Source organism: Candida tropicalis, assembly GCF_000006335.3.
Source record: "Candida tropicalis MYA-3404 genomic scaffold supercont3.4, whole genome shotgun sequence".
Lineage (NCBI taxonomy): Eukaryota > Fungi > Ascomycota > Pichiomycetes > Serinales > Debaryomycetaceae > Candida > Candida tropicalis.
In genome coordinates, this window is record NW_003020056.1 from 1,180,767 (window position 1) to 1,206,734 (window position 25,968).

Genomic DNA, 25,968 nt, shown 5'->3' on the forward strand with positions numbered 1-25,968 from the left:
TTGCTGATTCAGAAGACAAGTCTGCTCAGACAATGTTGTTGTTAAACTCGTGATGATAAACTTTGGATTTCAAATAATGGTGGAGAATCATTTGTTGAAGTTCCTGTTTCTGATAAAATCTTGGGTTTCTATACTGGACCTGTTGCTGGTACAGTTATTCTCATCACTGATTCGGATATTATTTATGTATCTGATGATGGTGGTGCAACTTTCACTAAGCAAAAGGCACCAAGTTCTTTATCTTCTCAAGTTTACAGAGCAGTTTCTTTCCACTATACTAATGCCAAGGAATTCATTTGGTTTGGTGAAGATTGTAGCAATGGTAAATGTACCGTAAATGCATATTATACTGATGATGCCGGTGCTTCGTTTAATGAGTTGATGAAGAATGTTAAAACTTGTGATTTTGTTGGTTCTATATTTGAAAAACCAAATAAAGTTATCTATTGTTCCAGTCCTAATGATAGAAGATTAGAAATGTTTAGTTTAGAATCTCCAAGTTCTCAACCAGAAAAAGTTTTCGACAATATAGTTGGATTTGCCTTAACAGGTAATTATGTTGTTGTTGCCACTATTGATGAAAAGAAGAATTCTTTGTTGTCTAAAGTATCTGTTGATGGAACTACTTTTGCTGATGCAGATTTCCCTCATGATTTGAAGGTTGGATCTCATCAAGCATTTACTGTTTTGGATTCAAGTTCAAAGGCTATTTTCATGCATGTTACCACTAGTGAAAAGCCAAACTTTGAATATGGTCCTTTATTGAAATCCAATTCCAATGGTACTTATTTTGTTGTTTCTTTGGATAATGTAAATAGAAATACTGAAGGATATGTTGATTTTGATAAAATTGATGGTTTGGAAGGCACTATTATTGCCAATGTTGTTGCCAATGCCAAAGATGGTCAAGGTGAAAAGAAATTACAAACTTTGATTTCGCATAATGACGGAAGTGAATGGAATTATTTGGTACCTCCAGCAGTTGATTCTGAAGGTAAGAAATATCCATGTAGTGGTCAATCTTTAAGTAAATGTGCATTGCATTTACATGGATTTACTGAAAGAGCTGATTATAGAGATACTTTTTCCAGTGGTTCAGCCACTGGGTTCTTGATTGGTGTCGGTAATGTTGGTGAATATTTAACTCCTATGGACTCTGGTTCTACTTTCCTTAGTACTGATGGAGGTGTTACTTGGAAAGAAATCAAGAAAGGAGTTTATATGTGGGAATATGGTGATCAAGGAACTATATTGGTTCTTGTTGATGCGGTTCAATCCACGGATAGTATTTTATATTCACTTGATGATGGTAAAACTTGGAATGAATTTAAATTTATTGATTCACCATTGAAGATCAATGATTTAGCTACCGTCCCAACTGATACTGCTAGAAAATTCTTGTTGTTTACTGAAAATCCTAAAGATTCTCATGATACATTGGCAATTTGTATTGATTTTACAAACATTCATGAACGTCAATGTCAATTGAATTTGGATGATCCAGAACATGATGATTATGAATATTGGACACCTACTTATCCACAAAGTGGTGATAAATGTATTTTTGGACATGAATCCAAATATTTGAGAAGAATTGTTGGTCGTACTGATTGTTTTATTGGTAGTGCACCATTAGATATTGGATATAAACAAGTGAAGAATTGTTCTTGTACTCGTCGTGATTATGAATGTGATTATAATTATTATCGTGATATAAATGATAATACTTGTAAATTAGTTAAAGGATTAAGTTCAAAAGATTATCAAAAATCGATGTGTGAAAAAGAAAATGCATTCCAATATTTTGAAAGTACTGGATATAGAAAAATTCCATTATCTACATGTAAAGGAGGACAACAATTTGATAATTGGAATCCTAAAGCATGTCCTGGTAAACAAAAAGAATTTGATGAATTTTATGGACATGATGTATCAGGACATAAATTATTCTTTGTTATTTTCATTCCATTCTTGATCTTCTTGGCAAGTGTTTGGTTTGTTTATGATCGAGGTATTCGTAGAAATGGAGGATTTAAAAGATTGGGACAAATTAGATTAGATGAAGAAGATGGATTTAATCCAATTGAAAATGATCAAGTTGATGTTGTGGTTAATAAAATCGTTAGAGGTGGTATTTTTACTGCAGCTATAGTTGTAGCCACAGCTAAAACAATATTAAAAATTGATCTTATGTTGTTGGAAAAAGTTAGTAATGCAATTTTTAGAAGATCTCCAGGTCATAGAAATTATGTTAATGTTCCAAATTTTGAAAATGAAGAAGATGAATTATTTGGTGATTTCCAAGATAATTTAGATGATGAATTGGAAGATGGTAGACTTAGTACTGAAGATTTCTCAAGAAGAGATCCTTTTATTGATGGTGATGATGATGAAGAAGAAGCAAATGCTTTTGATGATGACGCTCAAGAAATTGAACAATCAGTTGCTACTGATGATAGACTTTTCGATATTGGTGATGAAGAAGAAGAAGAACAACAACAACAATAACCATTGTAACCACAAACATGATTATATTTTATTATTATAGTATAGATTTGAAAGCAAAAAAAGAATTAAACATAAGAAAAAAAAATATTACTATGTATTCTATATCATTATGTCTATTTATGGTCGATTAAAGTGATCTATGAAAAGATAATGATGAATATAGATGTAAAAAAATAATTGACCCTAACAGGACTTGAACCTGTAACCTTCGGATTTTTTCAAACCGAGAATTCCAGTTATTGGAATCCGATGCTCTGCCAATTGAGCCATAGAGTCGACTTGTTGTGAGTTCCTGCATAATGGGGTTAACAGATTTAGTTTTCTTATGGCATTAAAACAGAATAATTTATATTACTATCTTATAATAGATGATATTGATACTAGATTATATTTTGGTTGGATATAAATTTAAGTAAGCCTTACAGAGAGTGGTAATTGATATCTTTTAATGATGTTTTTCTTGATCTTATTTTTGAAAAATTTTGGTTTAAAATCGGGAAGAAATTATTAAATTCATAAGATTATTTCATAAAATTGTATACTTTAAATTTATTCCTTATTATCAATATTGTTTATTATAGAATCAAATCAGGTAATTCGATTCTTTTTTAACAACTTACTGTAGTGTATCATGCCAGTTAATTATAGATCTAATTGTTAATTGGTCTTGACTTGACTACGAGGGAGATAATTTCATGTAGGGTCCTGTGGCTTTTAGTAATACGTGCATATAATAGAAATAACGAAGAAAAAAAGAGAGAAAGTAAGGGATAAATAACATCATTGGATACATAACCAGAAAGAATGAATATACAAAAGAATCCATGAATATTATATATTTACAGAATATGATATATTGGAGAAGTGTGTGTACATACTTTATTGTTATTTGTAAAAGAGATAAAGACAGGAACAGATTGTACACATTGTTGCATATTTTACAACAACAACAACAACTGCCACAGTGACACGAAAAAAAAAGAACCAAACTAAAAAGCGGCAATAACATAATCACACAAAATCGAATGTTTTAATAATTGGGGATCTTGTGCACGACCCCCTGGTCCCACACCGTGTTTAGTCCAATGGTGGTGTTCTTTAATAAAAAGAAATACTTTAGACCAGAAAACATGTCGCTGTCAATATACTTGATTATTAGTTATGTTTTTGTTAACTGTTGTTGCATCATTCTGTTCAATTGCATGGGGGGATAAACGCAGTTCAATCTTTTAAAACTCAGAATGTAAACAAAGACAGATTTTGAGTGGGAATGAAATGTGCGTCAAACGTAAAACAACAACAACAACAACAAAGAGAAGGAAGGTAGAAAAAAAAAGAGACGACCAAAAGAAAAAAAAAATTTTTGATTCAAACCTCAGACAACACCATACAGAAAAAAACACACACCAAACAAACAAACAAACAGACATTCAAAAGGACAACCAATAGTGAATTTTTTTTTTGCAAACCATCAACATACATTTACACTTATAATTATACCAATCATTAGCTTCAGTTCTTTATATTCATCAGTCATTCGTTCATTGTTCCTGTTTCTATTTCTGTTTCTGTTTTGTATTTTTGTCATTTTTCATTTTTTAATTCATTCTGATTTACTATAAAACTACTACAACATGAAACTTTCACTACAATCTTTATTATTTCTAATAACATCAATAACTGTCCTATGTCATGCAGCAGATCTTTTCCAACCAGTATCACTACCAGAGTTCAATTACGGGGATTTTGGTAGTAGAATAGGATTGTTTGGATCATTTGAAGCTTTATCCTTCTATTCATATATAAATTCTTCACAAATTGTTAACCCACCAACTGGGTCTTCAAATTTATTAACAAAAAGGGATGACGTAACAAATAATACTTCCTCATCATCATCAACGGCTTCTGAACCTACCGATAGTTTATATATCCAGGATATCGAACAGAATTTCAGCTTAAAATTTGCTGATGTAAATGGTCAAATTAATCAATTGATTGTATTAACAAATGAGACAGTCCTTATCAATGGTAATTTTACAAAGTTCAACAACAAGTCAGTTATCAGTCCAATTATTTATGAAACTTCAAGTAAAAAAATCACTCCAATTTTTGAAGATGATATAAATGGTTCTGTAAATACTGTATTTCATGACAATGGTTTGATATATCTTGGAGGTGATTTCAAATTCAATAATACTTATAGTGCAGCAGTATATAATATTTCTGCTGAAAAAGTTGAATCCACTTTATTCCAAGGTTTTGGTGAAAACTCAGTAGTTAATACCATTGCCAAAATCTTGAATAATAAGAATGATGATGACAGTGAAGAAAATGATCAATTAGGTTCTATTGTATTTGGAGGTCAATTTGATACCCTTGGATTATCTGATTTATTGGTTCATAATATAACTACCAATAAAACTAAAAACTCCAATACAAGTAACACTACCATTGTCAGTGCTGAACAATTAATTTCCCTTCGACACGGGACTTTTACAACAGTAAATGGTCAAGATTCAGATGAAGATGCAAGTGCCATTATTTGTCCTGCAAATGGTAATGAATGGGCAGCAATACCAAACTCCGGTGCCGAATGGAGAGTGCAATTGCCAAGTGAAATGAAAGGTGTTCAACCTACTAAAGCTAGACTTTACATTCCTGAAGGTTCAAATGGTATTAAATTGTTTAGAATTTATTCCTATCCAAATAATGGTATTATGAATTTAACTTATATCGATCCAGCTACAAATGAATTAGCATACTGTGATGCCTGGTGTCCTTTATTATCATTTGATGACTTGAATGATCATGTGGAGAACAATATTGCCAATGCTACTGAGTTAAATGAAGATAGCTCGGTTTTCGTTGATGAAGAAAATGGTTCCTATTTCCAATATTATGACCCATCAACCAATACTAAAAACTTGGGTTACGGTTCTGATTTCCAAGAATTTGCCTTTGTTAATGAAGTTGGCGTCGATGAAGTTATTGTCACCATTGTTGATTGGTATGGAGAACAAGGTATTTTGGCTGGTTTTGAATTATATCAAAACGCAATTACCGTGTATGGTAACAACACATTAAATGAACCAAATTGTGACTTTGATTTCAGTCTGGATAATAACAACTATGCTGAAATTAATTCTGGAACTTTTGAATCGATTCAAGAAATAGATTCAGGTGTTACTGACTACGATTACTTGGTAACTCATGATACTACTGCCAAGATGACATTATTTCCAAATATCTCATACTCTGGTAATTATTCAATTATTATGACAACTCCAGGTTGTGCATCCGACAATTCTTGTTCCCAAAGAGCCATTGTGAATGTTACTGTTTTTGGTGACCATGATAATATTTTGGCCACAAATTTAATCTACCAAAATAATGAAAACTTCAAATTTGACTACTTATTCTATGGTCATTTGAATGGATCAACAACCACCTCTGGAACAAATAGAATTGAAATATCCTACCATGATCGTGTTGACCCATCTTCTGAAGAACCATTTATGGTTGTCGACAAAGTCATTGCAAACATTGTCTCTTTGGACAGTATTTATGATAAGAATCTGACAAACCACACCAGAAATAGTACTCGTTCTGAATTAACAACAATCAAATTGAATGGGTTATTTGAATATTCATTGGCAAATTTTTCCTATTTCGATGAACTGTTGGTACACTACAAAAGAAACAATAGAACATATATCAGTCAAAATAACACATTTGTTGGTAACTCTTCTATCAATTTGTTAAGTGGCCGTTTTTCCAATGATACTGTGGTTGATCAAATCATTTTGCAAGGAAACGATAGTTTAATGTTGTTGGGAAATTTCAAATCAGATAGCGAAAACCTTACATTGTCTAATAATAATTTACTTCAATTATCCATTGAATCTTATAACTCCACAGCAAATGAGACCATCATCAATCTTCCAAATAGATTATTAAAAAGAGATTCTCAATCAATTCTTGGAGGTAGCTTTAATAATTCTATTTCCAGATTAATCAATCTTCCTCAAGGTGTGTTAGCCATTGGTGACTTTGCATTGGATGTTAGCGGTTCAAGTGATATTAAAGACTTATCAAATGACAATGAAACTGTCTCCTCAGCTAATAACTTTGCATTATATTCAGATAAACAATGGTATAGTTTTGGAAATGATTATGAACCTACTAGTTTCAACCAATTTACTAATGTCACAATCAATGGCACTGAATACTACGTGTTTTCAGGAGATGGTGTCTTTAGAACTTGGGATAATGGTAACTTGACTTGGGTCACAGATTCTAATAGACAATTGAATCTTAGTCAAGCGGCTGTGTTGAATGAACGTCAACAGATACTTGGTGGCTCTGGATTTAACACAATGGATTTTTACACCACAGATCAAGCTTATATTTCAGATGGAAAGTTCAACCAGTTTGGGATTGAGGTTAACAAGAATGTATCATTTATAATAACCAATTCTTTCTACGTCAACAGCTCCTTAAGTATAATTGGTGGTAGATTTGAATCTAATAATGTCAAGAATGTGGGATTTATTGACAATAATAACCCTGAAAATGCGATGAGGTCATTACAAGGTAATGCGACATGGGGTGACGATACTATGATCCAATCATTATATGTTGATAACAATAATGAATATCTTTTCATGGGAGTTAACGGCTCTGTTGCTATTGGGGATTCCCTGAACCTCACGGGTATTGTGATCTACGACTTGATCAACGACACATTCACATCATTCCAACCACCAGTATTGTCTAATAGTAATGGTGATCCAATCGAAGTCAATTCTATGGTGTTGTTTAACGAAGGTAATCGATTATTAGTTGGTGGCGACTTTGATCTTGCTGGTTCTTTGTCATGTCCTTCATTGTGTGTTTATGATATTGAAAACACTAGATGGATTAATCCCCAAGATTCCAATGATCAATCCATTAGTGTGTCTGGTGTTGTTACTGATATGAAATTCTTCCAAAGTAACCAAGCTTTGATTGTGGGTACCAATTTGACTCTAAATAACAGCAATGTTAATTTCTTGACATATAATTTCCAAACTGCAGCATTTGCTACCAAAGATACTTTGAATGATATTGATGCTAGCGTTGAAAGATTTATCTTAAATGATGAAAATAACAAGAATTTGAATGGAAGATTAGTGGCCATGGGTCAAGACTCTATCTATGGGTTTGACGGTACTCATTGGAACAGAATTGATGACGATATTGTTTATGAAAATTATACCACATTTAATGATATCAAATTATTAACATTATCTTCGTCAAGTAATTACAATGGAACGTATTTTGATAAAAGTAACATTTTGACTGTTGCTGGTATTTTTGATTTGAAAGATTATGGATTAGTTAACATGGCGTTGTACAATGGTACTTCATGGATCCCATACGTATTCACAAGTCAATCACTGGATCTGAGCAATTCATTAGAAATAGGAGACATTAGGTCTATTTTGATTGATGATTCCAATAGATTTCAATCTTCCGATGATTTGAAAAGTAAGAATAGATTCTTATCTCGTGGTAAAGTAGTTGGTATTTCATTAGCATGTGCATTAGGATCAACTACATTATTAGGGTTGTTATACATTATTCCATATTTTGCATTATTCAGGCCCAGAAAAGATGGATACGTTCCAGCACAAAGAATCGAGGAAAATGAAATGATGAATGCAGTTAATCCTGAAGATTTATTACATGAAATCGATTTACAAAGAGAAAAATAGAATATGATATTTTATTAATTTAATCATACAAGTAGTATGTGGGTTTTTTTGCTTTCTTTCTAACAGTAAATATTGGCGTTTTTGGTTTTCCTTTATTATTATTCTTTATTTGATTTTCTTTTAGATTTTATAAGTGTTTATTTAATAAGAGTTTTATTATTTATATCTTTTTTTATAATTTAGTTCTCTTTATGAGTGCCGCATTCGCTTCCGTTTGCGGGAATCACAATTTGACTTTTTTGATTTGATTTTTTTTTTTTTTTTTTTTTTTCGTCAGTTCAAGCCTAAAGGAAAATCATCAACACCGTAGTAAAGAAATCTTTTACAACTCAACTTTAAATTCATCTACATTTCATACATTCATTTTTTATATTAGCCAGCAATGGACTACCCAAAGGGATTAGATCCGTTAATTTCAAGACAACATTTATTGCATCATACATTCTCACCATTAATTTCAATTCATGCTACTCATAATGTTGATGTTATTTTTCAATCAATAACGAATAATCAAAACATCTCCACATTACAAATATTCAAACCATATGGGAACAATGCCAAATATTCAGTACCAAATCAACAATATAAAATATTAAATACTCAGTTGATGACGAAAAATTATGCTAGTTTCCCCATAAGATTTGAACCTTCTTTACCTGAACTTTTAAGTATTTTAAATGCTCAAAGCAATAGCAATATTGGTGGTAAATCACTGAATAGACTTGCTTCTAGTTCTTCACCAACTTTATCACATTCATCATTGAATGAAGGTATTATAGGTGGGAGTAATAATAGTGGAAACAGCGGAACACCGTTGAATCAATTGTTTAGTATTTCTTCGTTAGAAAGTTATTTAAGACATGTGGCGAAAGATAATGGCAAAGATATGTACTTAACATTATTTGATAAGATGATTACTTCAAATCAAATTACTCCATTTGAAACATTTAATCATCCAGTAAGTCAAATTTTCATTATTGATTATGAAACTGATTCAATAGAAGATTTAAGAAAATTAATTGTTGATTTTAGAAATTTTAATTTCCCAAAATATTTCCAAATTGATGATTTAATGGTTCATATTTTTATTATTTATGATTTAGGTAAATTTTCCAGTAATGAAATTGTAAGTTTCTCAAATGAAATCAAGAATAAATTAAATCTTAATTGTACTATATTCCCCATGAACTATAATAATGAAGAAACTGAGGAGGATAAAAATATAATATCATTAATTGAGAATTGTACAATTGAAGAAGATTTACAAAGAATTAGCTTGAATGAATCAAATGATGGGTTTCAAATAAGCAAGAGTATAGATGTGACTATACGAACTAAATTAAGTGAATATATCAACAAATTTTTAATTCCTCATATGCAAGCAAAGATTAGATTATGGGATGATCAGATGTTACAACCAAAGAAATCAATTACGGGGAGATTTTTCCTGGTTTCAAGGAAATTGTTCAATAGCGGGAATAACAGTGATACAAATTTACTAAATAATTCTGCTATAAAAAATGGAGGTAATAATCCAAATTCTTCATTTAATTATCAGGAAAATTATTATTATAAATCGTCTTCAGAACAAGTTTTAAGAAAACTAGCTGATTGGTCAATAATGTTGAAAGATTTCAAGTATGCTTATTCGACATATGAAATAATTAGAAAAGATTACAGTAATGATAGAGCATGGGTTTATGTTGCATCAACACAAGAAATGTGTATTGTTTCATTATTATTAGCACAAACTCAACAAAACTTAAACCCAACGATTAAAACCCCAGTTCCAGATAAAAACACATTAAGAAAGATTAGACATGATATAATCGATCCATATATGGATAACTTATCATATACGTTTAAATCAAGATTAAATTTGAAAACTTTTAGTTTCAGAACCATGATTATTGTGGTGGAGTTGTTGTTGTGCATGAGTCAAATTTTCCATATTTCCTATTGGTGGTATGAAATGATTGAAAAGTATCTTTTGAAATTATCCAGTGATTTCGAACACCATTTAGCAGGAGTAATGACAACTTATAATTATCTGATTATAAAAGCTATTTTGCATGAAAGATTAGGTTATAATGCTGGCAGATCGATATTTTTATTATGGGAAAATTATTCACTATTACAGGAAACTCTTACAGGTCAGGATAATACCAAGGAAGAAGAACAAGAGGAAGAAGGAATGTATGTTAATCAAATGAAAATGCCAGTACCGAAGAATGCAACCACTATTGGATGTACAAGATATAGAAAATCAGCATTATGGTACTTGTTATCCATGAAACAATGGAAGCTACTGAACAATACATCACAAATAAAACGATTATTTAATAATATTGCATTAGTATACCCAGAAAATGAAGATAGTATAGAAGCTTGGTATAATAGAAGTGATGAACTATTAGGAAACATTAAACAATCACTAGAGTAATGAGAAGCTTATCATAAGTAAATAAATATTTATAAATTTATATATATATATATATATATATATGTATATACTCATATACTCATATACTATTCCAATTCTTTTAGGGCCAATTTTCTACGTTTATCCATACTTGTCTTTATACTGTTATGATTTTTATCTTTGTTACCAGGTATCAACCAATCCCAGATTGATTTAGGAATGGTGGAGACATCACCAGCACCTTTTAATGAGGATACACCAAAAAGGTTATTTTTCAAAGTATCAACATCTTGATATTGTTCTTGATCATTATCTTCACCATCAACATCATCTTCATCTGGAAGGAAATCATGAGGATTTAAAAATTTATGTCTTACCATATACATAAAAATCTTATTGGAAATAAATTTTACTATAATTGATAAAGGATATGGGAAAAATGTATAAAATGCAAATTGTTCTGATCTATCACCTCTAATTGAATCATTTTCAATTGGGAAATTAGTACTAGTTGCTTGATTAACATTTGTAACTGGTTTAAATCTATTTTTCTTTTTATTATTATGACTTATTGAAAATGGTAATAAATATGATTGTCTTTCATTAGCACTTGCTTTAAAAAATCTTAAATATGTCCAACTTACAATAAATCCAACAATACTCATGACATATAATATAAAAAATTCTTCACTTAATAAAGATAAAACCCAAGTAAATATAATTGTCAAGAATGGTAAATAATTAATTTTAATTCTGAGATTTCCTTTGAAAAATATCAAATAATGATTTGCTATTCTTTGTTTAATACCAATAATTAACCCCATATTAATTGACATAGAACTTAATATAACTGGAGGTAAATTATCATTTGTCAATTCTCCAAATACTAAAGATTTCAAATTATAATATATGTAAATAGTTATATTACTAACAATTACATTTACTATTATAAATTTAGAAAATTCTTTAGAACCCCAAATAGTTTCTAAATATCTTGATAGATAAAAAATCAATAAAATACTAATAAATAATTCAAAAAAATTCTCCTCAATAAAACTTGAAGTTATTAAAACCCAAGGTCGTGTCAAAACAGGTGATTTTGTGGGGATGAATGTTAATAACGGTACAAATAATTCATGAGGATGAGGTATTTCACCAGTTTCTTGAGCCAATTGAGAATGGGATTCTTGATTCAGTTGTCCTTGACCTTGACCTTGTTGTAATTCTTGTTGTTTTTTAGTTGATGAAACCATTAATACAAAATATGTATAATATTTTAGCATGAAATTTAGGAATGTTAAAGATAGTAATACCACCAATATTATACTGGTGACTTTGGGTACCTTCATGGTTAATATAATGAAAGTTGGTTATTAGTTTTTTGTTCTTTTAAATAAAAATGGGTTGTTTCTTGTTATCAGTGTTATAACCTGAAATTCCTCTGAGATATTTGGTAAAACAAAACTTGTTCATTTTTTTTTTTCTTTCTTTGTCTTCTTGCTTGTTCTTTATTGATTGCCCTTTTATTTGCTTTAGTCTTATCGCTCCGGCCATACACGTAGCTATCACGGCCACCACCGCCGCCGCCGCCGCACTACCACCATCTCCGCCGTAGGGCACGAACGGACGAAATCTCGTGCAATGAAAAAACAGACAAAAAAAAAATTACACCTCAAAGCCGAATCAACCATCATCATCAACATCATCATCATTCACTATCTACCACAATAATGTTTACTAGAAATCTTCTGACAATAAGTAGAAGTTCTCGATTACTTTTTAGCAGATTTAATTCAACCACTGCAAAACAATATGTTCGTACTAAACCAAAATTCTTTGATTTATTGAATACTCCAACAACCAAATCATTGATTTGGACATTAATAACAACATCTATAATTGTTGATATGATAAATAGTAGGAAAAATTTAGAAACTTTATCAAAATCATATAATTTGAAATTTGAAATATTAGAAGATTTAATTGCTAAATTAGAAAGAAATGAAAAAGTTGATATTGCTCAAGAATTAAAATTGGCTAATTCATTTACTGAAAATAAATACAATTCAAGAACAGATGTTGAAGTTGATGAACAATTAGATCAGTTCTTGAAACAAGTAGCAGATGAAGTTGAAAAAGAAGACCAACAAGTTCAACAAGAACAAGCTCCTGTGATTAAAGAACCAGTAGTGATTGCTACTCAATTGAATGATCCAAAACCAAAGAAATCATTCTATTAGATGATTTAAAGAAAAATCTGTAAATAATATACTTATATGTATAAATATAAACGAAACAAACAATAATTTTAATAATAATAATAATAATACACAATAAACTACAAACAACATCACAAATTCTAAACAATTGCAATTTTTCTAATTGTTCTTCTATGACTATCACCAGTTTCAAGAATCTTACCTTCTTGATGTAATCTTTTTAAAGTTTCATTAATAGTCAGATTTTCGACTCTAATAGAAGATCTTTCATTCAATTTCATACTCAAATCATTGAATCTAATTAAGTTGTTATTTTCATCAATGATCTTTAAAATTTCATTAGCTAAATCTTCTTGAACTCTTCTTTGTTGATTAGTAGTACCCGTTTGAATCATATCCATATCAATTCTACCAGTGACTGGATCAGTAGCATAATCTTTAATTGCAGATTTAATCAATCTAACAGCTTCTTTAACATCAATTAATTCAACTCTTTCAGATAATCTCATTTTAGCATGGGCTTCAGATAATCTAATCATGGATTCCAATTGTCTAGTAGTGGCAGTGATTCTCTTTTCAGAAGATCTAGCGTCTTCACCCAATTTTCTCATTTCAACATATGCTCTCACTAATTCATGTTTACCTTCTTCAGTCATAACTGGATTATAGTTTTCTTTAGCGTATTGGATGTAAAGGGTCAATAAATCGACCGGCAAAACATAACTAGTGTTGACAGTTTCAGGAGTATCTTCCAAATACATATCAGTCAAATGTCTAGCCAATTGTCTATCAATTGTTTCGTCAACTTTATCCAAAATCAAATAAACCAAATCAAAACGCGACAATAAAGGTGGTGGTAAATCAATATTTGCAGTAACCGGTAAGTTTGGATCATAACGCGAATTGATAGGATTTGCCGATGCCAAAATAGAAGTTCTAGCATTTAAGGTAGTGATAATACCAGCTTTAGCAATAGAAATAGTTTGTTGTTCCATAACTTCATGTAGCACCGATCTTGTAGCATCACTCATTTTGTCAAATTCATCAATGCAACAAACACCACCATCAGATAACACAAGAGCACCACTTTCCAAAACTAATTGCTTGGTATCAATATCTCTGGTGATATAAGCAGTCAAACCAACGGCAGAAGAACCTTTACCAGATGTGTAAACCCCTCTTGGGGCGATTTTATGAACATATTGTAAGATTTGAGATTTCGAAGTGGATGGATCACCACACAACAACACATTGATGTCACCTCTATATCTACCACCTTTCTTGAAAGTTTTATTGGTACCACCAAACAACTGCAACAAGATCCCTTTCTTAACATCATCCATCTCATAAATAGAAGGAGCCAATGATCTGGCTAAAACTTCATATAAATCATCACGTTCAGAGATTTCTTTAATCTTTTCAATTTCTTCAGCAGTTATCTTTCTAACTTGCTCAACTTCTTGATCCTTTTCAGCAACTTCATGTTCCAATGTAGAAATATCACCTCCCAATCGCCTCTTGTCAATCTTCTTAATATGAACAATATCCAAATAAGTTTTGTATAAACTTTTCAACGCTCTTTGTCTTGGATTGGCTCTGACAGGGGTGGATCTGAAAATACCACAAACTTCAACACGATCACCAGCACGACAAGAATCAACCAATTCGTCATAGACACACAAGTTAATAGAGTGTGGAGTTTGACCATCAGGAACCAAATCTGGTGTTTCTTGTAATTTGATGACTTGTTTGTCAGAAAATGAAGAACGGTTATGGATAAGTACCATTGAGTTTCGTTGACCACAAACTTCTCTAGGACATTTAGTTGGTTCTGAAATAACCCCTCTATCAATTTCAACACCAACAGTGTGACCACATGCATTACATCTGAAAAAGGCAACTTTCATGTCCGGAATAATCGATGTAGAACGCAAAGTCAAACCTTTAACACTAACCAATTTGTCAATATCATTAGGGTTCAATTCACGAATACCCTTTTCAACCATGTTAACATTATATGGACGAATGGTATAAACATTAGTTTCAATTTCATCAAGTTTTGATTCTGCAGGACTGGTAGTACCTGAATCATTAATAATTTGAATTAAACAATCCTTGATGGTGTGATCCATAATTGGAATAATTTCTTGCGGATAGTTAATTAACTGATAGTATAATTTTCTAGTGGATGGATAAGACAACAAATTTTTGGCATCTAAATTAAGATTTGTCAATCCCAATTCCATAATAGTATTCAATTGATTCACATAGTACAACTCATGGTCCTCTGGCTCAACAAGTTCACCTTCCATATCCCTTCTATATTTATACTTGAAGGACAATAAGAATTCTCTGAAAATATTAGAACATTCTTGAATGGAAACATTTGTACCCCAAATGACTCTTACTGGCTCATCATTTGGTTCGGCTGGATCCGTGCTGTATTGTTGTGAAGTAGCAGATCCCAAGTTTGAAGGAGTTTGTGGACCACCTCTCACTGGATTAAAATATCTTCTGTTACGCAGTGGAGATGAAGTACTATCTTGAATATCACTTCTTTGGGCACGTCTCATGATTCTACCCACATCTTGAACTCTAGCAGATCTTTGAGAATCAAAACCAATATCTGATGTTGGTTGTGCAGATGAGGTATAATGTAATGGAGAAGAAATATCATTTCTTCTTTGACTTTGTGAGTTGAAGTTATTGGATCCGATATCTGAACCTGGATTAGATGAATTGAAAAATAATGGAGATGAAACAATTGGAGGTTGTTGACTCTGTGAGATGGATTCAGATTCTCTTTCAAGTGAATCCTGTTGACCATTAGTATGGTTATTATTACTACTTTGAGGTGGAGATGACATGACTTGTATTCTTATTTCTAATAGCTAATAACAATAAATAAATAAACAATTTTTAAAAAAAAACAAGTTTTTGATTTAAACAAACTAACGAAAGAATTTTTTTTTTTTTGTTTGGTAATTCAACACAGAGTTTTTTTTTCTTTTCCTTTTTCTTTATGGATAAAGTTCATTTTTTTTTTCTTTACTTGATTTTTCACCACGCGTCATGCCAGCCCTAATATGATTTCCCAATTGGGTTTAATTGTTTTATTAGCAAAAAAAAAAAAAAAAAAGAATATTGCAACCAAGAGACACGACTTTGTCTAGACACACATTTAATCGGTACTATCTCTAATACCTCCATTACCAATAACATAAACACATTCTTTCTCAGGCATATTTGGGCTGTCTTGCAATTTGGCTACTCTTTCTTCTCCTCTTCCTTTTCTTAACAAAATTCTTGTAGCTGATGCATGAGCTAATACGTGACCGCCAACTGGCTTTCTTCCGTCAGCAGCAGCGAACAAAGAACTTGCACCAGGGTCTGATTGAACTTGATTGGTTAAGAAAACAGCTATATTATAATCTTCAGCAACTCTTGTTAAGTTTGACAAGTGCTGGTTTAATTTCTGTTGACGTTCATTTAATTCCCCTCTCCCAGAAAAATCAACTCTAAAACAAGCCATAATCGAATCAACAATCAAAAGCCTGAATGTACCTTCTGCAAATTCGTGACCTAATTGTTCAACTAGTTCAATTTGGTGTTCACTATTAAGTGCTCTAGCATAGGAAATGTTTTCTAAACAAGTATCAGGATCAACTCCATATCTTTCTGCAATTGATCTAATACGATCAGGACGGAATGTACCTTCTGTATCAATATATGCTACTCGACCCTCTGCTCCTCCCATATCTCTTGGAAGTTGTGCAGCAACGCATAGGGTGTGGCACAACTGGGTTTTTCCACATCTAAATTCTCCAAATACTTCAGTAATACTCATTGATTGAATTCCTCCACCAAGAACTTCATCAAATTGTTTGGAGCCAGTGGTGATATGAAAAACATTGTTTCTCAATTCGGCAACCACAGTGGCTGGAACAAATCCCACGGTCTAGAAAATTTGTTGTTAGTAGATGGTCAACTTACTTTGTAGACTGATAGTGAATAACATACCTTTAATCGACTAGCTGCTTCCTTGATTTTTTCTACTTTGACTTCACTTAATCCTTTGATTTTGGTTAGGTTTCGTCTTGTAGTAGACAAGACTGACTATTCATTAGAAGTTAGTATTTGGCTGCAAATTCAAACATCTTTCTGAAAACACATACAGCAATTGAGCAAATTCCTGCAGATTTTAGTTTATTGATATCTCCAGCATTGATTCCTAAATCTTGTAACAATTCAACTGATTGAATGTTTTCTTCGGTGGTCATTATTTCCTTGTTAGTTGAATAAGAGATGAATAATAAAAAAAAAAGAATAAAAGATTAGAGTCAGAAAAAAAAAAATATATATATACCAAGACAACAGTTTGGCAACACCAAAAAAACCGGTTGCTAATAATGTTTATTATAAAAGCAAACCAGATTTGATTCTTTAATATACTACTTGGCCCACAGGTGGTGTTATACATTGAAGCCAAATAATCAATTAAATGATTTGATTACTTTACATAAGCTCTTATTATTAAAATTTGAAAGATTTCATTAACACAAAGCACCAAAACCCACAACGAGTCGACTCTATGGCTCAATTGGCAGAGCATCGGATTCCAATAACTGGAATTCTCGGTTTGAAAAAATCCGAAGGTTACAGGTTCAAGTCCTGTTAGGGTCAATTATTTTTTTGCACCCGCAGTCAATATTTTTTTTTGGGTATTTCCAAATTACTCCTGAACTGAAAGCTTACGTCAGAATTAAATGAACTCTTCCTACGTTAAACCTATATTCTATAAATTTTCAATTATGTTAAAAATCTATATTCTTTGTGGTTTTCCCACCTTCTTGTGTTTCATTAGTATCCTTTGAATCATCTTCAACTGGGATACTCCATTCTTCTATTTCAAACTTCTTTCTACCATTCTTAAAAGCATATTCACCATCATGCACCATCATTAAACCTCTTTCAGATAACACAGGAATCTTGATAATATTAACCAAACCTTGTTGAATCTTTGATGGTTCATTTTTATACGCCTTCTCTAGCAACTGAGTCATTTCTTGGTTAAATGGTTGGAGATGAATAACAGCATCAAATAATGACTGCATAAGGACAATCAAAGTAGAATCTTTTGGATATAAGTCAAGTGATATAGAACAAACTAAGACAAGATTGGTTGAATATTGACGAAGCAATGAACGCAATGAATGTATGAAAGGAATTATGAAAGCCAGAGATGTTAAGGACGGATGGTATAATGATGGATTCAATATGCTAGGAATAACCAATCTAATCACTTTGGCAGAATTAGATCTCAACTGTGCTTTAATTATACTTGAAATTTGATTGATGATAGTCGAATAGGATTGAGATAATGGAACGTATGATATATCTTGAGGATTAGGTCCTGGTACCAATTTTTGGGTCAAATCAAATTGATTATTATAATGTTCATAAGTTGTGTTCTCGACTTCATCTTTTGACTCTGGTTTCTTATTCAAACCGTATCTCCATGCAATTTTCAAATTAGGATCAGCTGATCTAGTAGCCAAAGAAGGAGCATTTGATAAATTAGAAACACTAACCTTGGATTCATTTTCAATAATTTTGGCCTTTTTCTGTTCTTTTGAAGAACCTTTGTAAACACCTGGTAATTCATTTGACCATTGTGGACTAACTCCCAAGACAATCGAATGTGCATTCTGTTCATTTGATACTCTATTATGCATCACACCTTGGGATACACATGCTCTTAATAATACTGAAGCAAAATCAGTTGTGCCTGATTCTTCAATTAACAAGGAGTTACCAAGAGGCAAACCTTGATGTAATAAAATCTTGTCTAAATCTGAACTACCTGTCGAAGTAGTAGGCTGGGAAGTTGATAATGATGGTCTTACACCGGGATTTTTCATGATAAGATTTGAAATGTCCGAAGCACGATCTGGTTTTGCAATTGGCGAACGATTAGCTGGACCTCTCAAAGTTGATGATACGCCAGCTGGAGCACGACCAGGTACTACTAGATTTCTTCCAGGTACTGCAGGATTTCTTCCAGGAACAGCTGGAGTTCTTGCTGGAGCTCCTCCAATGATTTCACCTCTCTTTCTAAATGACATTTCTCTTTAGTTGACTGATAATTAATTGGTGATAGCTGATGATGATGATGATGATGATGATGAGATGCTTGTTGAAAAAAAAAAAAAATCTCAATCCGAACTTCTGCGGCGGGGAGAACAAAAACCAAAAAGGCTTACAAAGCAAGAAAATCAATCAAGAAAAAACATGACAAAAAAAATATCAAGAAGTCAACTACTGCAAAATTGATTAGATTGAACCACAATTTTTCCTTTTTTTCATCATTGTCTAAGCACATACAATAGACTCAAACTATGGGTGCAGCGATATCATTACCTTTGATGCCAATATCGGCTTTGACCTCGTGTTGTGGGGCTGCTGCTTGTTCGGCACTTTGTTCATCTATTGGGGGAACATTCAAATCATCAATCATGACAAGAATTACATATGCAATAATATTGTTAATTAATTCATTACTATCTTGGATTGCATTATCTCCATTTATTATACATAAAATAGAGAAGGCTACATTTGGATTCATAAATTACAGTTGTGGACCAGATGGAAGTGAATGTATTAGTTTCACATCAGTCTACCGAATTAATTTTGCCCTTGGTGTGTTACATTTAATATTAGCTGCATTGTTGATAAATGTCAAGTCTACAGCAAATCCAAGATCTATGATACAAAATGGATGTTGGAAGATGAAAGTTTTTGCATGGTTGGTATTGATTGTTGTTAATTTTGTTGTTATTCCTGACAGTTTTTTCATATTTTATGGTAATAATATCGCAATTATTTTCTCAACAATATTCTTAGGAATAGGGTTGATCTTGTTGGTTGATTTTGCTCATGCTTGGGCAGAAAAATGTTTGGAAAAGATTGAAATGGAAGAACTAACCGGTGAAGGCGATGCTGGATTTTGGAAAAAGTTATTAATTGGTGGTACATTGGTAATGTATCTTGGAAGTATCATCTTGACCATTTTAATGTATTGGTTTTTTGCAGGCAATGGTTGTTCTATGAATAAAACAGCAATCACTTTAAATTTGGTGTTTGCAATCATCATATCTGGAATGTCAATTCACAATACCGTTCAAGAGTATAATCCACAAGCAGGTTTGGCACAATCGTCGATGGTGGTATTTTATTGTACTTATTTAATTATGAGTGCTGTTGCATCAGAACCAGATGACAAGTATTGTAATCCATTAATTAGATCTAGTGGAACCAGAACTGCCAGTGTCATATTAGGTGCATTTTTCACATTTATTGCTGTGGCCTATACAACAACAAGAGCTGCTGCTAACTCTGCCTTCAGTTCAGAAAGTAATCATGATTTCGGTGGAGTGAACAACGGCATAACTACTCAACAACCATCTGCAAGAAATGAAATGAGATACCAAGCAATTAAACAAGCAGTTGACGAAGGTCTGTTACCAGAGAGTGCATTGAACCAATTGGATTTATATGATGATGAAGATGTTAACGACGAAGAAAGACAGTCAGTGCAATACAACTACTCATTGTTTCATATTATTTTCTTTTTAGCTACACAATATGTTGCTACTTTATTGACTATTAATGTTAAACAGGACGATTATGGTGATTTTGTTCCCGTTGGAAGAACTTACTTTGCTAGTTGGGTGAAGATTGTTAGTTCCTGGGTATGTTTTATATTATATGGTTGGAGCTTATTAGCGCCAGTTATCTGGCCAGATAGATTTGGTGTTCAAATTTAAAATTAAATAAGTATATATTACATATACAACAATAAGTATGGATTGTTTATTAGTATTAATGGGATGTTTAAATTTTGTGCGGCTCACTTCTCAATTAGGAAGTCTAACAAGTAGCGTGGATTTTTATTGGATGAAAACCGAACCGAAAAAAAATGAATGAAAAAAAAGAAAACCAAGAAGGAAAAAAAAAAAAATGGGAAGGAAAATTAGACAAAAGTAGAATAGCCTTTTTCAGCCAACTCGTTCAACTACCATACACTCTTCATTATACATATTCAATAGTCATGTCTGCAGTTGTCAACAGCATTGTTACCAAAATCACTGGTTTAACTAACTGTGCCACATATTGGGCTAAAGTCGGTGGTGAATTAGCCAAACAAGTTTACAAAGCCGAAGGTTTAAAACCACCAACAGCTAAAGAATTTGAAACTGTTTACCAACAAGCCCTTAAATTCATCAAAACTCCAGCTGAACAACAAAAATTATTGGAACAAGCTAAAAACATCAAACCAACTAAAGAAACCGCTTACAAAGCTGGTATTTACGGTATTCAATTATTGGCTTTCTTTTCCGTTGGTGAAGTTATTGGTAGAAGAAGTTTGACTCCAATTAACCCAGGTCATTAAATTCTGTGATTAGATATCTTATTTATACGTAAATATATGCTTTTGTCAAATAGTAAACAATAAGGATTCATCATTGTAGGTAATGAACCACTATCCGGCCCATGTTCATCTGGGTGAATAGCTTTCGCAGTCAAACACAACCTGAAAAGAAGAGCAATGATTTATACAACATAATTGTCTAATTATTATTAAAAAATACAACAAAAACACCTCTCCTATATGATCTATACAGAAATAGTTTTCCAGATATTCAAACCGTCACCACCAGTTGAGACCAAACAACCAGGAATTTGTGAATGCCATCTGACATCCTTGACATCTCTTTGCCAATGAACAAACAACAATTGTGGAGGAATATCATGCAATTCTTTTAATTCTTTTCTTTGTTGGGAGATTTCTTCATCATCAGCTTCAACAGCCAAATCCCATAAAGTGACAGTATTATCTTCAGAGGAAACAGCAATAATGGATTCATCTAATGGGTTGAAAGAAATGGAAGTAACTGGTGATTTATGGAAATCGTAATTGGCAACTGGAGAAGGAGCAACATTATTGGCATTAGTAAAGTTTCTCAAGTCCCAAACACTCCAACTACCATCATCATGACCGGATGCTAATAAATGATTGATTTTAGAACTCCATGAAATAACATTAACATCTGATTTAGAAGCAACAACTGAAATAGCAGGCTTGTGTTTCTTAGATCTTGTATCCCAAATTCTTACATAACCATCACAACCAGCGGTGGCAAACACAGTGTTTTCACCAGTGGACCATTGAATATCTTCGATTGAAGATTGGGATGCAAAGAATGGGGTTTTATCAGTTACCCAATTAGATGTGGTTCTTGAGGTTAAGTAAACTCTACCAGATAAATCCCCTGATAATAAAGCACCAGTATTTACTAAAGGAGACCAATCTAAACCATAACCTTCGACATTACCATGGGCTCTGATAGTATGTATTGGTCTTTTAGAATTTTTAGGAATCATATAACCTGGTGTGTCAAATGCTTTATATTGGGCCAGTAAATCATAAATGTAGACATCACCACTTTCACTCATAGTGGCGGTTAAGTATTCACCTGTTGTTTGAGCATGTGGAGTAACTCTGATTCTATTGGTGGTACTTTTTAATGGAATAGTTTCAGAATCCAATATTGGATCAGCATCAATATCATCATCGTCTTCATTTTCTTCTTCATCTTCGTCATCTTCATCCTTAACTAAGGTCTTGGCCAAAGAAGAGGCTTTGATAGCAATCAATTCATTGTCTTTAGCTTTGGCTGCTTGAGTAGCAGTTGCCAAATAAACAGTGGCTGGGTATGATCTTCTTTCATTACCCAAGGAATCAGGTAAAATATCCACTGTCAAACAAGGCCATGGTAAATTAACGTTATGTAACATTTCATAAACAGATGGATCTGCTTCTAAGACTTCATCTGGTCCTAATGGTTTGGATTTGTGTGGTAAATATATCGATGATTGAATTTCTTCTTCTTGTTCTTGTTGTTCCAATTGTTCAATTTTCTTTTGTGCGGCTTCTTCATCGCCTTCTTCTTCTTCTTCATTGTTGTCATCTAATTCAATGATTTCTTCATCACTTTCAAAATCATCACCATAAGGATCTTCGAATTCTCCAATATCCATATCTTCAGTGGTAGTTGACTCTTGTGCTTTAGTAGCAGAATTATCGGTTCTGATAGCTGCTGGTACTTTAGCATTTGTATGACCATTCAAGTCATCTTCAGCTGCTCTTTTAGACATATCTGTTATTAATTATAGTTGACTGATAAAAAAGATGCCTACATTGAAATTTTTTTTTTTACGTATTTAAATTTTCAGTGTAATTGAACGCGATGAGAATAAAAACGCATCACCATAGAAGATTATAGAGAGGGAAAAAAATATTTGTGTTTGACACGATCACTATCAACTAGACCAACAAAGACAAAACAAGTCAATGGAAAGAAAATCATTCTTGGATCAAGAAGCTCCGGCAGGATATATTGCTGGGTCAGCTAGAGGTGCTGTTGGGTTTAGACTAAACTCTAATCCAGATAGTTTCAGCCGAGGAGTAGCTGTAGTGAGTAAAGAAGAAGAAGAAGATGAAAATGATGGCAATGGTAAACTCGAAGGAGTCATTGATAATGGTATATTATCAGAGTCAAGAAGAGATGATGAAGATGAAGAAGCAGATCGAATATATGAGGAAATTGAGAAGAAAATAATTGCACGGAAATCCCAATCAAAGGTCAAGACACCACCAGCACCAACTGAAACCAATAATAACAAACCACAATTTTCAGATTTAAAAAGACAGTTAGCTAATCTAACTGAAGATGACTGGTTGAATTTACCAGAACCGGGTGATATGACAAGAAGGAATAAAAGAATGAGATTACTTGAACAACAACAACAAAGAATGTATTCTGCACCTGATACATTAATTGCTGGTACCAATTCAGCATTATCAAATGGGTCAACTAATTTCAAATCCTTATCAGAATCAAGAGACAAATTTTTAAGTTTACAATTAGATAATCTACGACCAACTAAAGATACTACGACTGATACCCAACTTCAAGAAGCAATATTGAACATGTCAGGAGCAGAACAAGATGCCAAATATGCTGATCTTCAAAAATCTCGTACAATTTTGTCATCATTACGTAAAACTGAACCATACAAACCAAGTTCATGGATCCAATCCGCAAGATTAGAAGAACAAAATAAAAATTATAAATTAGCGAAGAATTATATCTTGGAGGGTTGTAAAAAATGCCCCAAAAATGATGAAATTTGGCTTGAAAATATAAGATTGAATGAATCAGATTTGAAGCTTTGTAAGCAATTGGTGAGTACAGCTTTGGGCTATGTACCAAAAAGTGAACGTTTATGGATCAAGGCTATGGATTTGGAGATTGAACCTTTTAATAAGAGAAAAGTGGTCATGAAGTCATTAGAGAATTTACCGAATAATTCACGATTATGGAAATTATTGATTGATTTAGAGACTGAACAAGATATAGTTAAGAAGTTGTTAGGTAAAGCGATTGAAATGTGTCCATTGGTTTGGGATTTCTGGTTAGGTTTGATAAACTTGTCAAATTACGAGGAAAGTAAGAAACTATTGAATCAAGCAAGGAAGAAATTGGTTGGTGATCCAAATGTTTGGATTGCTGCATGTAAATTAGAAGAACGTGAACAAGATGTTGAGTTGACAAAATTAATCAAATTAATGGATAAGGCTATGAAAGAATCAGCATCAAGGAATATCACAAAAGATGAATGGTATGATTATGCCATTGAGGCTGAAAAGGAAGACTTTAAGAACACAAGTAAGGCTATTGTATCAAGTTATTTGAATGCAAATAAAGCTATAATCAGTGATACAGTTTTACTTGAAGATGTGGATAAAATGTTTACCAAAGGTAATGTCATCATCGGAAGGTCAATTTTGGACTACATCATCGATTCACAACCAAACGATGTTTCGAATTGGAGAAAATTGATATCGTCTATAAAGAAGTTCAACGATTTAGATGTGTTGTTTACATACTATAAAAAGGCAATTGACTTGAATCCAAAAGTATCTTTGTTCTATTTAATGTTTGCAAAAGATAAATGGCAACTAGGAAATGACATACCGGAGGCTAGATCAATCCTAAACAAAGCTGCAAAATCAATACCAAATGATTTATCAATAAAGTTTGCTATCATAAAACTAGATGTCAAATCGGGTCAACTTGAAATTGCCAAGTCATATATTAAATCAATCATTGATGATTCCCCATTGGAATCAGAAAAGTTTTGGTACAAATATATTCACATTCTTAGATGCTTGAAATCTAGTGACGTATTAGAAGTGTCTCAAAAAGCGTTGAATTTATTTCCTGATTGCTGGAAGTTATATCTTCAGAATATTCAGATATTGCAAGATATGAACGAACTTAAGCAAGCTAGAGAAGTTGCATCACTTTCTGTCAAAAGATGTAATGAAATTCCAGAACTATGGATTAAATTGTCAGAAATTGATCAACAACTTGGAATTACTATTCGAGCAAGAGCAGTTATTGATCAAGCAATGTTACAAAACCTGGAATCACCAGAACTTTGGTGTTTTAAGATTCAATTTGAAAAGAAAAACAATAATTTAGTTTCTGCAAGAAATATTTCTAATAAATCACTAAAGAAATTTCCAAATAATGCTAATCTATGGATAGAATATTTATGGTTATTACCAAAAATGTCACAACGTAAAACTGCTTTCCTTGATGCATTAAAAGCAACTGATAATTCAAGTCTGATATTGATGATTATTGGGGTATTCTTTTGGTATGATGGGAAATACAACAAGTGTAAAAATTGGTTTGAGAGAAGTTTACAACTGGATAATACTAATGGTGATGCTTGGGGATGGATGTATAATTACTTGAAGAAGTTTGGCACTAAAGAGGAATTGCTCAAGTTTGTCAAAGATTATGAATTGAATTATGATGGTATCAACAAAGGTAAGATATTCAATACTATCAATAAGAGCATTTCCCACTTTGATAAATCCCCGGAAGAGATCTTGAAAATTACTGCAGATTGTTTATTAGATAAATAA

At 32.3% G+C, this 25,968-nt stretch overlaps 12 protein-coding genes and 2 non-coding genes across 14 annotated transcripts; 8 read left to right on the plus strand and 6 right to left on the minus strand. All coding sequences in view use genetic code 12, as the record gives it.

The window, feature by feature from the left end:
- Nucleotides 1-381: 381 nt before the first annotated feature.
- On the plus strand, nt 382-2,508 carry CTRG_03536 (sortilin family protein; the record flags this gene model as incomplete). The annotated part of the gene is made up of 1 exon (XM_002549193.1): nt 382-2,508. One exon carries the CDS (start codon nt 382-384, stop codon nt 2,506-2,508), a length of 2,127 nt encoding a protein of 708 aa, XP_002549239.1.
- A 178-nt stretch (nt 2,509-2,686) lies between these two features.
- On the minus strand, nt 2,687-2,784 carry CTRG_06387. The gene has a single exon. It is a non-coding gene; the product is annotated as a tRNA-Trp (tRNA).
- A 1,358-nt stretch (nt 2,785-4,142) lies between these two features.
- RAX2 (Rax2p) lies at nt 4,143-8,264 on the plus strand (the record flags this gene model as incomplete). Its single annotated transcript, XM_002549194.1, has 1 exon — nt 4,143-8,264. The coding sequence occupies one exon, from the start codon at nt 4,143-4,145 to the stop codon at nt 8,262-8,264; it is 4,122 nt and encodes a 1,373-aa protein (XP_002549240.1).
- Nucleotides 8,265-8,646: 382 nt separating this feature from the next.
- Nucleotides 8,647-10,707, plus strand: GSG1 (Gsg1p; the record flags this gene model as incomplete). Its single annotated transcript, XM_002549195.1, has 1 exon — nt 8,647-10,707. One exon carries the CDS (start codon nt 8,647-8,649, stop codon nt 10,705-10,707), a length of 2,061 nt encoding a protein of 686 aa, XP_002549241.1.
- Nucleotides 10,708-10,793: 86 nt separating this feature from the next.
- Nucleotides 10,794-12,035, minus strand: CTRG_03539 (uncharacterized protein; the record flags this gene model as incomplete). Its single annotated transcript, XM_002549196.1, has 1 exon — nt 10,794-12,035. The coding sequence occupies one exon, from the start codon at nt 12,033-12,035 to the stop codon at nt 10,794-10,796; it is 1,242 nt and encodes a 413-aa protein (XP_002549242.1).
- Nucleotides 12,036-12,416: 381 nt separating this feature from the next.
- Nucleotides 12,417-12,926, plus strand: CTRG_03540 (uncharacterized protein; the record flags this gene model as incomplete). Its single annotated transcript, XM_002549197.1, has 1 exon — nt 12,417-12,926. One exon carries the CDS (start codon nt 12,417-12,419, stop codon nt 12,924-12,926), a length of 510 nt encoding a protein of 169 aa, XP_002549243.1.
- Nucleotides 12,927-13,045: 119 nt separating this feature from the next.
- CDC54 (MCM DNA helicase complex subunit) lies at nt 13,046-15,772 on the minus strand (the record flags this gene model as incomplete). Its single annotated transcript, XM_002549198.1, has 1 exon — nt 13,046-15,772. One exon carries the CDS (start codon nt 15,770-15,772, stop codon nt 13,046-13,048), a length of 2,727 nt encoding a protein of 908 aa, XP_002549244.1.
- A 314-nt stretch (nt 15,773-16,086) lies between these two features.
- DLH1 (recombinase) lies at nt 16,087-16,752 on the minus strand (the record flags this gene model as incomplete). The annotated part of the gene is made up of 1 exon (XM_002549199.1): nt 16,087-16,752. The coding sequence occupies one exon, from the start codon at nt 16,750-16,752 to the stop codon at nt 16,087-16,089; it is 666 nt and encodes a 221-aa protein (XP_002549245.1).
- A 738-nt stretch (nt 16,753-17,490) lies between these two features.
- CTRG_06384 lies at nt 17,491-17,588 on the plus strand. Its single transcript has one exon. It is a non-coding gene; the product is annotated as a tRNA-Trp (tRNA).
- A 131-nt stretch (nt 17,589-17,719) lies between these two features.
- CTRG_03543 (Elongator subunit) lies at nt 17,720-19,030 on the minus strand (the record flags this gene model as incomplete). The annotated part of the gene is made up of 1 exon (XM_002549200.1): nt 17,720-19,030. One exon carries the CDS (start codon nt 19,028-19,030, stop codon nt 17,720-17,722), a length of 1,311 nt encoding a protein of 436 aa, XP_002549246.1.
- Nucleotides 19,031-19,303: 273 nt separating this feature from the next.
- CTRG_03544 (uncharacterized protein) lies at nt 19,304-20,731 on the plus strand (the record flags this gene model as incomplete). The annotated part of the gene is made up of 1 exon (XM_002549201.1): nt 19,304-20,731. One exon carries the CDS (start codon nt 19,304-19,306, stop codon nt 20,729-20,731), a length of 1,428 nt encoding a protein of 475 aa, XP_002549247.1.
- Nucleotides 20,732-20,883: 152 nt separating this feature from the next.
- Nucleotides 20,884-21,357, plus strand: ATP20 (F1F0 ATP synthase subunit g; the record flags this gene model as incomplete). Its single annotated transcript, XM_002549202.1, has 1 exon — nt 20,884-21,357. One exon carries the CDS (start codon nt 20,884-20,886, stop codon nt 21,355-21,357), a length of 474 nt encoding a protein of 157 aa, XP_002549248.1.
- A 224-nt stretch (nt 21,358-21,581) lies between these two features.
- On the minus strand, nt 21,582-23,123 carry CTRG_03546 (ribosome biosynthesis protein; the record flags this gene model as incomplete). The annotated part of the gene is made up of 1 exon (XM_002549203.1): nt 21,582-23,123. The coding sequence occupies one exon, from the start codon at nt 23,121-23,123 to the stop codon at nt 21,582-21,584; it is 1,542 nt and encodes a 513-aa protein (XP_002549249.1).
- A 196-nt stretch (nt 23,124-23,319) lies between these two features.
- On the plus strand, nt 23,320-25,968 carry CTRG_03547 (U4/U6-U5 snRNP complex subunit; the record flags this gene model as incomplete). Its single annotated transcript, XM_002549204.1, has 1 exon — nt 23,320-25,968. The coding sequence occupies one exon, from the start codon at nt 23,320-23,322 to the stop codon at nt 25,966-25,968; it is 2,649 nt and encodes an 882-aa protein (XP_002549250.1).